Here is a 14775-nt window from a genome sequence, read left to right on the forward strand (position 1 = left end):
ATAACCTTAATAGGATAAACAGTTGTTATAACACTCTCCCCCCCATCTATAACACCCTGATACCGCAAGGGTACGCTGGAGTTATGAGGAGGGCAGCGCTCCCTGTCAGCGTCTCATCTGTGTGATCTGCAAGGCGAAAATGGTGTTGGTCATTGCTGGATCCGCTTTGAGGAGAAGCCCCGCCCCCTGTAATGGCGCGTCTTCCTGCACCTATGGATTATACTGGCCTGAGGTATTTGTGCTGCTGGCAGTGGGATTAGCCCCTGTTAACATAGTTGACCAGTGTAGGGTATGTGCGCTGGCCCAGGACACCCCTCACAGTGTCGTACACCAAGTGCCGCTGATCCTTCCGGAGCGCAACCTGTCAGAGCTGCGCTCCCACCCTTGTGACGCCATTCCCGCCGGCGACCCGCTTCCCGGGCCGCCGGCATCATACTCACAACTCTTCTATCTTCTGGCTTTGTTAGGGGGTGGCGGCTGTGCTGCGGGAGTGAGTGGTCGCCTCGTGGGCTTGGGCTCAGCACCCTCAGGAGCTCAGTGTCCTGTCAGCGGAGATAGAGAACCATTAACTCCTAGAGTTTGTTCCTACTCCCCCCTAAGTCCCACGAAGCAGGGGGGCTGTTGCCAGCAGCCTCCCTGTACCTAACAACTCTTGGAAAAATAATAAAACTAGAAAAACTCCTAGGAGCTCCCCAAGCTGTGTCCGGCTCCTCCGGCACATTTTCTAAACTGAGTCTGGTAGGAGGGGCATAGAGGGAGGAGCCAGCCCACACTATTAAACTCTTAAAGTGCCAGTTGCTCCCAAAGAACCTGTCTATACCCCATGCTACTAAATGGAACCCTAGCATCCTCTAGGACGTAAGAGAAATAACACCTTTCAATATACTGCCATACCCAGGATCCAAACTATAACCTGTTGAATTCTAATCAAACACCCTACTCATTGAGCTTTTTGATCTTGCATAAAAAGGGTAGGAGACTGGGGAGGTCAGGGGATGCTGGGCTCCAAAAAGGGGGCAAGCTGCAAGTGAAACTATTTAAACAGATAATTGGCAAGTACAGCCAACAGTGCCCCCTACCCTACAGCGCTATGCGCGGTGCCCCCTCCGCACACACCTAGTTACGGCCCTGCCCTGTACCCTCATTCTATCCCCGTGTGTGTGTCACCCTGTACCTCCCCTCTCTGTAGAAGGGGGGCCCACAATTTTGCTATGGGGCCCACAAAGTTCTAGTTACGCCTGTGAGTACAACCTATGGCCGCTTATACAATGTAATAGTCACAGTGCATACCTCCCAACTGTCCCGATTTTCGCGGGACAGTCCCATTTTTTTGGGACTGTACCGCTGTTCCACCCACGGGCCGCAGTGCCCCGCAGTGGGGTGGGGCAATTGGAAGCCTCCTGCACTCGCTGTCCTGCTTAGCAGAGCAGCGGTGAATAGACGCTGTGCGCATGCGGACAGCGTCTATTCACGGGAGACAGAGGAAGAGAGGGCATGCCAGCAGCTCACACAGCGCTGGGCATGCCCCCTCAGTGACGGTAACGGGAGTGCCGCGATCGCATGCCACACCCCCTTTCACGTAGGCCATGCCTGCTTTTGACTGCGGAATCTCCCGCAGATGTCCCGCTCGCCGCTTGACAAATGTTGGGAGGTATGACAGTGACATGCTCTAGGTTTGTTTAGAGAAAGAAAACAGCAGCAGTGCATTAAGAGTCACATACAGTATACAGTGCATACTGTAAAAATGTGCTGAGTCACAGTGATGTAAGGAAAATCATGACAGTATACTATCATACCTCCCAACATGACCCATTCCAAGAGGGACAAAGTGCTCTCTATCTGGACTTCCCTCTTAATTTAAGATTGCGAGCACCTGTGTTGAAACGCCTTTCTTATCCTTTAACTAGTTGAACAAAGGTGATGCCAATCACAAATTTAGAGGTAAGTCCAGGTAGAGAGCATTTTGTCCCTCCTGGAATGAGTCATATTGAGAAGTATACATTAACTTCAAACATTTCAAACATTTTTTTTTTCCAATAGGAGTTTATGTAACTTCTGTAAGGCAATGCTGAATCTATAAATGATTTAACATCTGACCAGATAGCTGCCTGTCAGTGATGTGCGTGTCAGTGGCTGGGTGGGGGGAGCCTGATGCAGGAAGAGCTATATAGGCTGCAGGGGGAAGAAAGCCTTCTTATAACATCCAGCTGGGCTTTCTTCCTGGTGTGTAATGCTGGTTGCAGTGTATGTAGCGTGCTGATGTGTATAAGTAATGTGTCTTTAATCTCTGTGCTTCCACTGTATTGCAGGACAGTTATCTAGCAGCAGTGTCAGTCTCTCTACAGCCAATGGCAGGATCACAGAGGAGTTTGGGGAAGGGTAAGTTTGTGTTATATTGGTGTAGTGCTGAGCTTGTATGTATGTGACGTGTGGTGGGGTGAGGCGAGGCAGAGTCCTCCTGTCATACTAACGTTTGGACCAGAGTTCAGACTGTATAAAGTATATTAAAAACACAAAGGATATTAGAAGTATCTTCTCTGTATTCTTATCACTTCTATAGTAAAAACTCTGGAGTAAGAAGTATTGAAGGTGAGACAGCCCTCCCTTCCTAGCTTGTCTGCACATCTGATCAAAACTCGCCAAATTTCCATGAGTTTATACTGCTGCACCTGTGTATTTACTGCTGCACCTTTGCATAATGCCCCCATACACCCTTGGGCTCATATATTGTGTTTAAATTTGGCTCTGGTACTAGCCAGTGCCTCCTGAGCTTTTTAGCTCATCACATGTCCCTGATGTGATCTGGCCTTAACATATAGGTCATATGTGGAGTATAGCGGTCCATGGGGGTAATTCCAAGTTGATCGCAGCAGGAAATTTTTTTTAGCAGTTGGGCAAAACCATGTGCACTGCAGGGGGGCAGATATAACATTTGCAGAGAGAGTTAGATTTGGGTGTGGTGTGTGTTCAATCTGCAATCTAATTTGCAGTGTAAAAATAAAGCAGGCAGTATTTACCCTGCACAGAAACAAAATAACCCTCTCAAATCTAACTCTCTCTGCACATGTTATAACTGCCCCCCCTGCAGTGCACATGGTTTTGCCTAACTTCTAAAAAAAATTCCTGCTGCGATCAACTTGGAATTACCCCCCATGTGCAGTGCTAGGAGATGACCTAAGACCCACTCCTGGTGACCTCTATGTGCTAGAAACAGTGCTCCTACAGTATTGGGCATCTGCATAGTGCTAGTATCAACGAGGGCGCTGCTGAGGCCAACTAGAACAAACCCATACTGGGAGAATATAATACATTTCTTTAGACTATATAACAATCTGAAGTAACAAATATGAGCTTAATAAGCAGGTACAATACTATCTTCAGGGAGATGCACATGCATTTCGGGGAGGTGGTTCTTAGTAACCTGGAGCTATTGCTTAGAGCTCTGAGAATCCCTACACTGGACTTGTATTGTGGGTGGCTTCTTATGTAATTTGGGGTGTAGTATGGTATGCCGGGCTCCCGGCAACCAGCATACCGGCGCCGGGAGCCCGTCCGCCGGCATACCGACAGCGTGGCAAGCGCAAATGAGCCCCTTGCGGGCTTGCTGCGCTTGCCACACTGCAGGCACGGTAGCGCGCCACGCTATTTTATTCTACCTCCAGGGGGGCCATGGACCCCCACGAGGGAGAAAAAGTGTTGGTATGCCGGCTGTCGGGATTCCGGCGCCGGTATACTGTGCGCCGGGATCCCGACAGTCGGCATACTGAAGACCACCCGTAATCTTGAACTGACTGAAGTACAGTATTACAGAGCACTGCCCGCTTGCTGCAGTTATAGGCCAGAAACAACACATGCTAGGCTAGGCATGAAGAGGGGAGAAGTGAGCCTGTGGAGAAGTTGTCCATGGCGACCAATCGGCTGCTCCGTACAATATAGTATGCAAATTATAGATGTTTGGTTGCCATGGGCAAATTCTCCACTGGCTTACTTCTCCACTCTTCTTGCTGCTTCATGAATAGATCCTTTAAACGTGAGTTTACAAACCTAAACAAGCATTGTATGTGAAGTGTGCATAATGTTCAGCTTTGCATATCTGTTCACATCTCATTTTCAATGGGTGTATAGGGCGGGGGGGGGGTTTCTTCTCTCATTTAATTTTGTATACGTGTGGCTTCTAAACTCTTGAATAATTGTTTACACACTACGCTTGATAAACGGTTGGTTACAAATAAAATGTATGCCTGGTTCATACTGAAGTTTATTCAGGAAGTTGGCGTTTTGTTCCTAGCTAAATTTATCCAGGGCCGGTTCTAGGCTGTTCAGTGCCCCTCGGCAAACTATGAATTTGTGCTTTCCCTCCATACTTCAGAAAGGCACAGTGTGCACTGAAGGCGCATGCCGCAAAAAGCCTTGTGGCCTTAAAAGGAAGGTGTGACCACAATAGTACCCCCATTTCAAATTGCACCACAAAGTAGCACAACCTTTATTCACAGTACACCACATGTAGTGCCTCTTATTCACATTACGCAACACACTAGTACCCTTTATACACATTATGCCACACTGCAGTGCTCCTTATACACAATGCCCACAATAGCAGTGCCAGGTGGCAGCAAATCAGTTGTTTGGGTGCCCCTCAACCGCAGAGCCCACTTTTGTTTTTTTGTGTTTTCTTCCCCCTCTTGCGTCCTAGAGGATGCTGGGGTCCACATTAGTACCATGGGGTATAGATGGGTCCACCAGGAGCCATTCAAACTTTAGGAGTTTGAGTGGGCTGGCTCCTCCATCTATGCCCCTCCTACCAGACTCTGTTTAGTAAAGGAGGAGCCAGTCACAGCTAGGGGAGCTCTACAGAGCTTCTTCTAAAAAACAAAAAAAAACAACTTTCTAGAGTGTATTTTACAGGGAGGCTGCTGGCAATGGCCTCCCTGCTTCGTGGGACTAAGGGGGGGGGGGGGGGGGAGGTAGTGACCGCCCTGCAGGGTCACTAAGGAGGTCCTGAGGGGATCGATCGTTCCCCACCACAGGGGGTCGCTCACCCCCTTACAGAGCCAGAAGATTGGTGGCGACCCCTGTGTGTGTGTGGAGTGTCTGTGGTCTCCATTAAGCTGTGTCCAGGGACTCTGTCATATGCTGCAGAGGATATGTCCTCTCAGGATGATCCCATTCCATGTAATCAGGATTGCATTGTCTTAGCACAGATACCAGCAAGGGAGCCTGAGTGGTTATCCTCTATCAAATCTATGGTTTCTCAGATCTCTACTAGGGTTGCACAGAATGAGTTTGCAACTCGGGCTTTACAGAACTCTGTGGCAGTCTAGCCCAGTTCTGTTACCTCAGGGCCCCCTGCTGTATATTCCAAAGAAAGTGCTCTTGCACAGATTATGCAAGATGACACGGATACCGATTCTGACACTGAGGACGGTGATGGGGATGTGTTGTGGGGGGCAGCATCTCTTGCAAAAGGGGTGCAGTTGATGGTAGAGGCCATTAGGGATGTGTTGAATATTACTGATACAAAACCTGTGCAGGTTGAGGCCTAATTTACTGAAAATAAGAGCCTCGTTAACCTTCCCTGCATCAAAATAATTAAATGTTATTTTTGAAAGCATGGGGAAAACCCTGAGAAATTCCAGATCCCTAAAGGGGTCCTGGTGGCGTTCTTTCCCTGTGGAGGATAGAAAAAAAATGGGAAAACCCACCCATTGACTAGTCTGTATCCAGACTCTCAAAAAAGGTGGTTTTACTTGTTCCAGGATCCACCGCCTTGAAAGAGCCGGCTGATTGTAAAATTGATACGCTCAAATCCATGTACACGGCTTCAGGGGCTATATTGCGTCCCACTATTGCCAGTGCTTGGATTGCCAAAGCTACAGTAAAGTGGTCAGGCACATTACTTGAAGATTTGGCTACTTTGGATAAATCTGCTGAATTGATGAATTTTGCGTAACATTCAGGATTCGGCAGGATTTCTGGTAGAATCCATGAAAGACTTGGGTTCCATGGCTGCAGGAATTTCTTCCATGTCTGTCTCTGCTAGTTGAGGACTGTGGCTGCGACAGTGGTCTGCCTATGCAGAATCCAGGAGGAGTGTGGAGACCCTACCCTACACAGGTCAGGCTCTCTGGGGAAGCGTTGGATGTGTGGATCTCCACGGCTACAGCGGGTAAGTCTCCTTTTCCCTCAGCTGCACCTGCTACGAAGAAACCCTTTTCTTCAACTGCATAGCAGCCCTTTCAGGCTGCCAAACCATGAAAGGCCAGATGATCCAACACCTTTAGGGGAGGCCGTCCCAAATCCAAGAAACTGGCTGTAGCAGGTTCCCAGGAACAGAAACCTGCTTCAGGTATGCCAAAGTCCTCCGCATGAAGGACTGCACGCCCCAGAGGTGGGGCCAGTGGGAGTGAAATTCAGGCTTTTCTGTCAAGTCTCGGTGTCGTCCAGCCTGTATCCCTGGGTGCAAGATTCTTCAAATCGGGCTTGCCAGCTTGGCTGGCAGACAGCGCTGTCCTGCTGGCAGCCGTCCAGAAGTTGATGGAGGCACAAGTTATTGTAACGGTCCCTCATCTGCAAAACAAAGGTTACTATTCAAATGTTTTCGTGGTACCGAAACCGGATGGTTTGGTCAGGCCTATTCTGAACCTAAAATCGCTAAATCCCTTTCTTGAGTTCAAGTTCAAAATGGAGTCTCTAAGGGCGGTGATATCAAGTCTGGAAGAGGGGGGAATTCCTGGTATCCCTGGATATCAAGGATGCATACCTCCACATTCGGATTTGGCCGCCGCATCAGACTTATCTCTTCGTTGGACTGTCACTATCGGTTCCAGGCTCTGCCATTTGGTCTCTCCACAGCACTGAGGGTTTTCACCAAGGTGATGGCGGAAATTCTCCTCTGCAGACGGGGTGAACATAATTCCATATCTGGATGATCTGCTGATAAAGGCATCATCCACGGAGAAGCTGTTACAGTCCATGCTTCTCACGACCCACCTGCTCAGGGAACACGGTTGGATCCTGAATCTTCCAAAGTCAAATTTGGAACCAACCAGAAGGTTGTCCTTTCTGGGAATGATCCTCGACACGGAAGTGCAGAGGGTGTTTCTTCCAGAGGAAAAAGCGTTGGTGATGCAAACAATGGCCCGGGTGTCGGTTCATCAGTGCATTCGCCTTCTGGGAAAGATGGTGGCTTCTTACGAGGCTCTACAGTAGGAGAGGTTTCATGCACTCTCCTTCCAACTGGATCTCCTGGACAAGTGGTTAGGATCCCATCTACATATGCATCAGAGGATACGTCTGTCATCAAAGGCCAGGATTTCACTCCTCTGGAGGGCCACAAGTTCGGGATTCAGGACTGGATCCTTACCACAGAATCTAGTCTCTGAGGCTGGGGCGCAGTCACTCAAGGGGAGACCATCCAATGAAGGTGGTCGTCTGGAAGCCAGCCTGCCGATTAAACATTCTAGAACTAAGCCGTCTACAATGGTCTTCAAGTGGCCCATCTACTGAGAAATCTGGCCATTCAAGTGCAGTTGGACAATGTAACGACAGTGGCTTACATCAACCGACAGGGCGGAACAAAGAGCAGAGCTACAATGTCCGAGGTAACAATCATCCTCTGGGCAGAAACACGTGTTGGCGTTGTCGGCAATCTTCATTCCGGGAGTAGACAACTGAGAAGCCGATTTTCTTAGCAGACACTGTCTCTATCCAGGAGAGTGGTGACTCCATCCAGAGGTGTTCACGAAGGTAACAGATCTTTAGGGTGTACCTTATATCGACATGATGGCCTCTCGTCTCAACAAGAAGCTTCAGCGATATTGTTCCAGGTCGAGGGACCGACTAGCAGTGGCAGGCACCCTGGTGTATCCGTGGGTTTTCTAGTCTGTGTACGTGTTTCCACCACTCCCACTCATTCCAAGAGTGCTAAAGCTCATAAGGAGGACAAGGGTTCAAGCAATCCTCATTGCCCCAGACTGGCCAAGAAGGTCTTGGTATGCGGATCTTCTGGATCTACTGCTAGAGCCGAGGCCTTTTTTTTTTTTTTTTTTTTCTTTTTTCTTTTTCCTCTGACGTCCTAGTGGATGCTGGGAACTCCGTAAGGACCATGGGGAATAGCGGCTCCGCAGGAGACTGGGCACAAAAGTAAAGCTTTAGGACTACCTGGTGTGCACTGGCTCCTCCCCCTATGACCCTCCTCCAAGCCTCCGTTAGATTTTTGTGCCCGACCGAGCAGGGTGCAATCTAGGGGGCTCTCCTGAGCTTCTTAGAAAAAGTTAGTTTTAGGTTTCTTATTTTCAGTGAGACCTGCTGGCAACAGGCTCATTGCATCGAGGGAATAAGGGGAGAAGAAGCGAACCTGCCTGCTTGCAGCCAGCTTGGGCTTCTTAGGCTACTGGACACCATTAGCTCCAGAGGGACCGAACACAGGCCCAGCCTCGGAGTCCGGTCCCAGAGCCGCGCCGCCGGCCCCCTTACAGAGCCAGAAGCAAGAAGAGGTCCGGAAAATCGGTGGCAGAAGACACCAGTCTTTAACAAGGTAGCGCACAGCACTGCAGCTGTGCGCCATTGCTCCTCAGGCACACTTCACACTCCGGTCACTGAGGGTGCAGGGGGGGGGGGGGGGCGCCCTGAGCAGCAATAAAAACACCTTGGCTGGCGAAAATACATCACATATAACCCCCAGGGCTATATGGATGTGTTTTAACCCCTGCCAGAATACAGCAAAACGCGGGAGAAAAGTCAGCCGAGAAGGGGGCGGAGCCTAGCCTATCTCCTCAGCACACGGGCGCCATTTTCCCTCACAGCTCCGCTGGAAGGACGTCTCCCTGACTCTCCCCTGCAGTCCTGCACTACAGAAAAGGGTAAAAAAGAGAGGGGGGGCACTAATTTGGCGCAGTTTTGATAATATCAGCAGCTATAAGGGGAAAACACATTATATAGTGGTGTGTGTGTGTGTGTGTGTGTGTGTGTGTGTGTGTGTGTGTGTATGTATAATATGCGCTAGCATACTCTCCCTCTGTCTCCCCAAAGGGCTAGTGGGGTCCTGTCCTCTATCAGAGCATTCCCTGTGTGTGTGCTGTGTGTCGGTACGATTGTGTCGACATGTTTGTGGAGGAAAATGATGTGGAGGCGGAGCAATTGCCTGTAATAGAGATGTCACCCCCTAGGGAGTCGACACCTGAGTGGATGGGCTTATGGAAGGACTTACGTGACAGTGTCAGCTCTTTACAAAAGACGGTTGATGACATGAGGCAGCCGGCTACTCAGCTTGTGCCTGTCCAGGCGTCTCAAAGGCCATCAGGGGCTCTAAAACGCCCGTTACCTCAGATGGCAGACACAGATGCCGACACGGATACTGACTCCAGTGTCGACGATGAAGAGACGAATGTGACTTCCAGTAGGGCCACACGTTACATGATTGAGGCAATGAAAAATGTTTTACATATTTCTGATAATACAAGTACCACTAAAAAGGGTATTATGTTTGAGAAAAAACTGCCTGTAGTTTTTCCTGCATCTGAGGGATTAAATAAAGTGTGTGAAGCGTGGGTTTCCCCCGATAAAAAACTGATAATTCCTAAAAGGTTATTGGCATCATACCCTTTCCCGCCAGAGGATAGGGCACGTTGGGAAACACCCCCTAGGGTGGATAAAGCGCTCACACGCTTGTCTAAACAGGTGGCACTACCCTCTCCTGAGACGGCCGCCCTTAAGGAACCTGCTGACAGAAAGCAGGAGAATATCCTAAAATGTATATACACTCACACGGGAGTTATACTGCGACCAGCAATCGCCTCAGCCTGGATGTGCAGTGCTGGGGTGGCTTGGTCGGATTCCCTGACGGACAATATTGATACCCTAGACAGGGACAGTATATTACTGACTATAGAGCATTTAAAAGATGCATTTCTATATATGCGTGATGCACAGAGGGATATCTGCCGACTGGCATCAAGAGTAAGTGCGCTATCCATTTCTGCCAGAAGAGGGTTATGGACGCGGCAGTGGTCAGGTGATGCGGATTCCAAAAAGCATATGGAAGTATTGCCTTATAAAGGGGAGGAGTTATTTGGGGTAGGTCTATCAGACCTGGTAGCCACGGCAACTGCTGGGAAATCCACATTTTTACCCCAGGTAGCCTCTCAACATAAGACGCCGTATTATCAGGCGCAATCCTTTCGGCCCCATAAGGGCAAGCGAGCAAAAGGCTCCTCATTTCTGCCCCGTGGCAGGGGGAGAGGAAAAAGGCTGCAGCAAACAGCCAGTTCCCAGGAACAGAAGCCCTCTCCCGCCTCTGCCAAGTCCTCAGCATGACGCTGGGGCTTTACAAGCGGACTCAGGCACGGTGGGGGCCCGTCTCAAGAATTTCAGCGCGCAGTGGGCTCACTCACAAGTGGACCTCTGGATCCTTCAGGTGGTATCTCAGGGGTACAAATTGGAATTCGAGACGTCTCCCCCTCGCCGTTTCCTAAAGTCTGCTTTACCGACGTCTCCCTCCGACAGGGAGGCGGTATTGGAAGCCATTCACAAGCTGTATTCCCAGCAGGTGATAATCAAGGTACCCCTCCTGCAACAGGGAAAGGGGTATTATTCCACGCTGTTTGTGGTACCGAAGCCGGACGGCTCGGTGAGACCTATTTTAAATCTAAAATCCTTGAACACTTACATACAGAGGTTCAAATTCAAGATGGAGTCACTCAGAGCGGTGATTGCGAACCTGGAAGAAGGGGATTATATGGTGTCTCTGGACATCAAGGATGCTTACCTCCATGTCCCAATTTACCCTTCTCACCAAGGGTACCTCAGGTTTGTGGTACAGAACTGTCACTCAGTTTCAGACGCTGCCGTTTGGATTGTCCACGGCACCCCGGGTCTTTACCAAGGTAATGGCCGAAATGATACTCCTTCGAAGGAAGGGAGTTTTAGTTATCCCTTACTTGGACGATCTCCTGATAAGGGCAAGATCCAGGGAACAGTTGGAAGTCGGGGTAGCACTATCTCAGGTAGTGTTGCGGCAGCACGGTTGGATTCTCAATATTCCAAAATCGCAGCTGATCCCGACGACGCGTCTTCTATTCCTAGGGATGATCCTGGACACAGTCCAGAAAAGTGTTTTTCCCGGAGGAGAAAGCCAGGGAGTTATCCGAGCTAGTCAGAAACCTCCTAAAACCAGGCCAAGTCTCAGTGCATCAATGCACAAGGGTCCTGGGAAAAATGGTGGCTTCATACGAAGCAATCCCATTCAGCAGATTCCACGCAAGAACTATCCAGTGGGACCTGCTGGACAAATGGTCCGGATCGCATCTTCAGATGCATCAGCGGATAACCCTGTCACCAAAGACAAGAGTGTCTCTCCTGTGGTGGTTAGAGTGCTCATCTTCTAGAGGGCCGCAGATTCGGCATTCAGGACTGGGTCCTGGTGACCATGGATGCCAGCCTGCGAGGCTGGGGAGCAGTCACACAGGGAAGGAATTTCCAGGGCTTGTGGTCAAGCCTGGAGACATCACTTCACATAAATATCCTGGAGCTAAGGGCCATTTACAATGCTCTAAGCCTAGCAAGACCGCTGCTTCAAGGTCAGCCGGTGCTGATCCAGTCGGACAACATCACGGCAGTCGCCCACGTAAACAGACAGGGCGGCACAAGAAGCAGGAGGGCAATGGCAGAAGCTGCAAGGATTCTTCGCTGGGCGGAAAATCATGTGATAGCACTGTCAGCAGTGTTCATTCCGGGAGTGGACAACTGGGAAGCAGACTTCCTCAGCAGGCACGACCTCCACCTGGGAGAGTGGGGACTTCACCCAGAAGTCTTCCACATGATTGTGAACCGTTGGGAAAAACCAAAGGTGGACATGATGGCGTCCCGCCTCAACAAAAAACTGGACAGGTATTGCGCCAGGTCAAGGGACCCTCAAGCAATAGCTGTGGACGCTCTGGTAACACCGTGGGTGTACCAGTCGGTGTATGTGTTCCCTCCTCTGCCTCTCATACCCAAGGTACTGAGAATTATAAGACGGAGAGGAGTAAGAACTATACTCGTGGCTCCGGATTGGCCAAGAAGGACTTGGTACCTGGAACTTCAAGAGATGCTCAGAGGACCCGTGGCCTCTACCTCTAAGAAGGGACCTGCTCCAGCAAGGACCCTGTCTGTTCCAAGACTTACCGCGGCTGCGTTTGACGGCATGGCGGTTGAACGCCGGATCCTGAAGGAAAAAGGCATTCCAGATGAAGTCATCCCTACTTTGATTAAAGCCAGAAAGGATGTAACCGCAAAGCATTATCATCGCATTTGGCGTAAATATGTTGCGTGGTGCGAGGCCAGGAAGGCCCCTACAGAGGAATTTCAACTGGGTCGATTCCTGCATTTCCTGCAAACAGGAGTGTCTATGGGCCTAAAATTGGGGTCCATTAAGGTTCAAATTTCGGCCCTGTCGATTTTCTTCCAGAAAGAACTGGTTTCAGTTCCTGAAGTTCAGACGTTTGTCAAGGGGGTACTGCATATACAGCCTCCTTTTGTGCCTCCAGTGGCACCTTGGGATCTCAATGTAGTTTTGGGGTTCCTAAAATCACATTGGTTTGAACCACTCACCACTGTGGACTTAAAATATTTCACATGGAAAGTGGTAATGCTGTTGGCCTTGGCTTCGGCCAGGCGTGTGTCAGAATTGGCGGCTTTATCCTATAAAAGCCCTTACCTGATTTTTCATACGGACAGGGCAGAATTGAGGACTCGTCCTCAATTTCTCCCTAAGGTGGTTTCAGCGTTTCACCTGAACCAGCCTATTGTGGTACCTGCGGCTACTAGGGACTTGGAGGACTCCAAGTTGCTGGACGTAGTCAGGGCCCTGAAAATGTTTTCAGGACGGCTGGAGTCAGAAAATCTGACTCTCTGTTTATCCTGTATGCACCCAACAAGCTGGGTGCTCCTGCTTCTAAGCAGACTATTGCTCGTTGGATTTGTAGTACAATTCAGCTTGCACATTCTGTGGCAGGCCTGCCACAGCCAAAATCTGTAAAAGCCCATTCCACAAGGAAGGTGGGCTCATCTTGGGCGGCTGCCCGAGGGGTCTCGGCTTTACAACTTTGCAGAGCAGCTACTTGGTCAGGGGAAAACACGTTTGCTAAATTCTACAAATTTGATACCCTGGCTGAGGAGGACCTGGAGTTCTCTCATTCGGTGCTGCAGAGTCATCCGCACTCTCCCGCCCGTTTGGGAGCTTTGGTATAATCCCCATGGTCCTTACGGAGTTCCCAGCATCCACTAGGACGTCAGAGAAAATAAGAATTTACTTACCGATAATTCTATTTCTCGTAGTCCGTAGTGGATGCTGGGCGCCCATCCCAAGTGCGGATTGTCTGCAATACTTGTACATAGTTATTGTTAACTAAATCGGGTTATTGTTGTTGTGAGCCATCTATTCAGAGGCTCCTCTATTATCATGCTGTTAACTGGGTTCATATCACAAGTTGTACGGTGTGATTGGTGTGGCTGGTATGAGTCTTACCCGGGATTCATGAATCCTTCCTTATTGTGTACGCTCGTCCGGGCACAGTATCCTAACTGAGGCTTGGAGGAGGGTCATAGGGGGAGGAGCCAGTGCACACAAGGTAGTCCTAAAGCTTTACTTTTGTGCCCAGTCTCCTGCGGAGCCGCTATTCCCCATGGTCCTTACGGAGTTCCCAGCATCCACTACGGACTACGAGAAATAGAATTATTGGTAAGTAAATTCTTTTTTTTTTTTTTTTTCTTTGGGAGGACCTGCTGCAACAGGGGCCATTCGCTTATAAGACTTACTACGGCTGCGTTTGATGGCATGGAGGTTGAAGGTCAGATACTAGCTCGGAAGGGCATTCCGAACAAGGTTATTCCTACCCTGATACAGGCTAGGAAAGGAGTTGCATCTAAACATTACCATCGTATTTTGAAAAAGTATGCGTCTTGGCGTGAATCCAAGAAGTTTCCTACGGTGGAGTTTCAACTGGGATGTTTTCTCCTCCTCCTGCAAGCAGGTGTGGATATGGGCCTGAGGTTGGGATCCATAAAGGTCCAAATTTCGGCCCTATCCATTTTCTTCCAGAAACAGTTGGCTGCCCTCCCTGAGGTTCAGACTTTTTTGAAGGGAGTTCTACACATCCAACCTCCCTTTGTGCCGCCTACGGCGCATTGGGATCTTAATGTGATGGTGCAGTTCCTCCAGTCGGACTGGTTTGAGCCTCTACAGGAGGTTGAGGTCAAGTTTCTCACGTGGAAGGCTGTCACTTTGTTGGTCTTGGCTTCTGCTAGATGTGTGTCAGAGTTGGGGGCTTTGCACTGTAGAAGCCCATACTTGATCTTCCATGAAGATAGGGCGGAGCTTCGGACACGTCTGCAGTTTCTTCCGAAGGTTGTCAGCATTTCATAACCAACCTATTGTGGTGCCAGTTGCTACTGACTTCTCAATTTCATCAAAGTCCTTGGATGTTGTAAGGGCTCTGAATCTGTGGAGGACTGTTTGTCCTGTATAATCCCAAGAAACTTGGGTGTCCTGCTTCTAAGCAGACGATCTCTCGCTGGATCAGGTTCACTATCCAGCATGCATATTTTACAGCAGGGTTGCCGTGTCCTACGTCTGTTAAGGCCCATTCTACTCGTAAGGTGGGTTCTTCCTGGGGGGCTGCCCAGGGTGTCTCGGCTTTACAGCTTTGCCGAGCAGCTACTTGGTCTGGGTTGAACACGTTTGCAAAGTTCTACAAGTTCTATACTTTGGCCAAACTTCAGGTCCTCAGCTGCAAATCA

The 14775-nt window shown here is 49.6% G+C and overlaps 1 protein-coding gene across 1 annotated transcript in view; it reads left to right on the forward strand.

Annotated features, from left to right (window-relative positions):
* Positions 1-2133: 2133 nt before the first annotated feature.
* LOC135056607 (glutathione S-transferase omega-1-like) overlaps positions 2134-14775 on the forward strand; it is a 71145-nt gene continuing 58503 nt past the window's right edge. Inside the window, exons 1-2 of the mRNA XM_063962006.1 lie at positions 2134-2223; positions 2310-2379. Coding sequence (XP_063818076.1) covers positions 2152-2223; positions 2310-2379 — 142 coding nt within the window. The 5' untranslated portion in view covers positions 2134-2151. The remainder of the gene's footprint in view (positions 2224-2309; positions 2380-14775) is intronic.

This window comes from Pseudophryne corroboree, chromosome 3, assembly GCF_028390025.1.
Source record: "Pseudophryne corroboree isolate aPseCor3 chromosome 3, aPseCor3.hap2, whole genome shotgun sequence".
Classification (NCBI taxonomy): Eukaryota; Metazoa; Chordata; class Amphibia; order Anura; family Myobatrachidae; genus Pseudophryne; species Pseudophryne corroboree.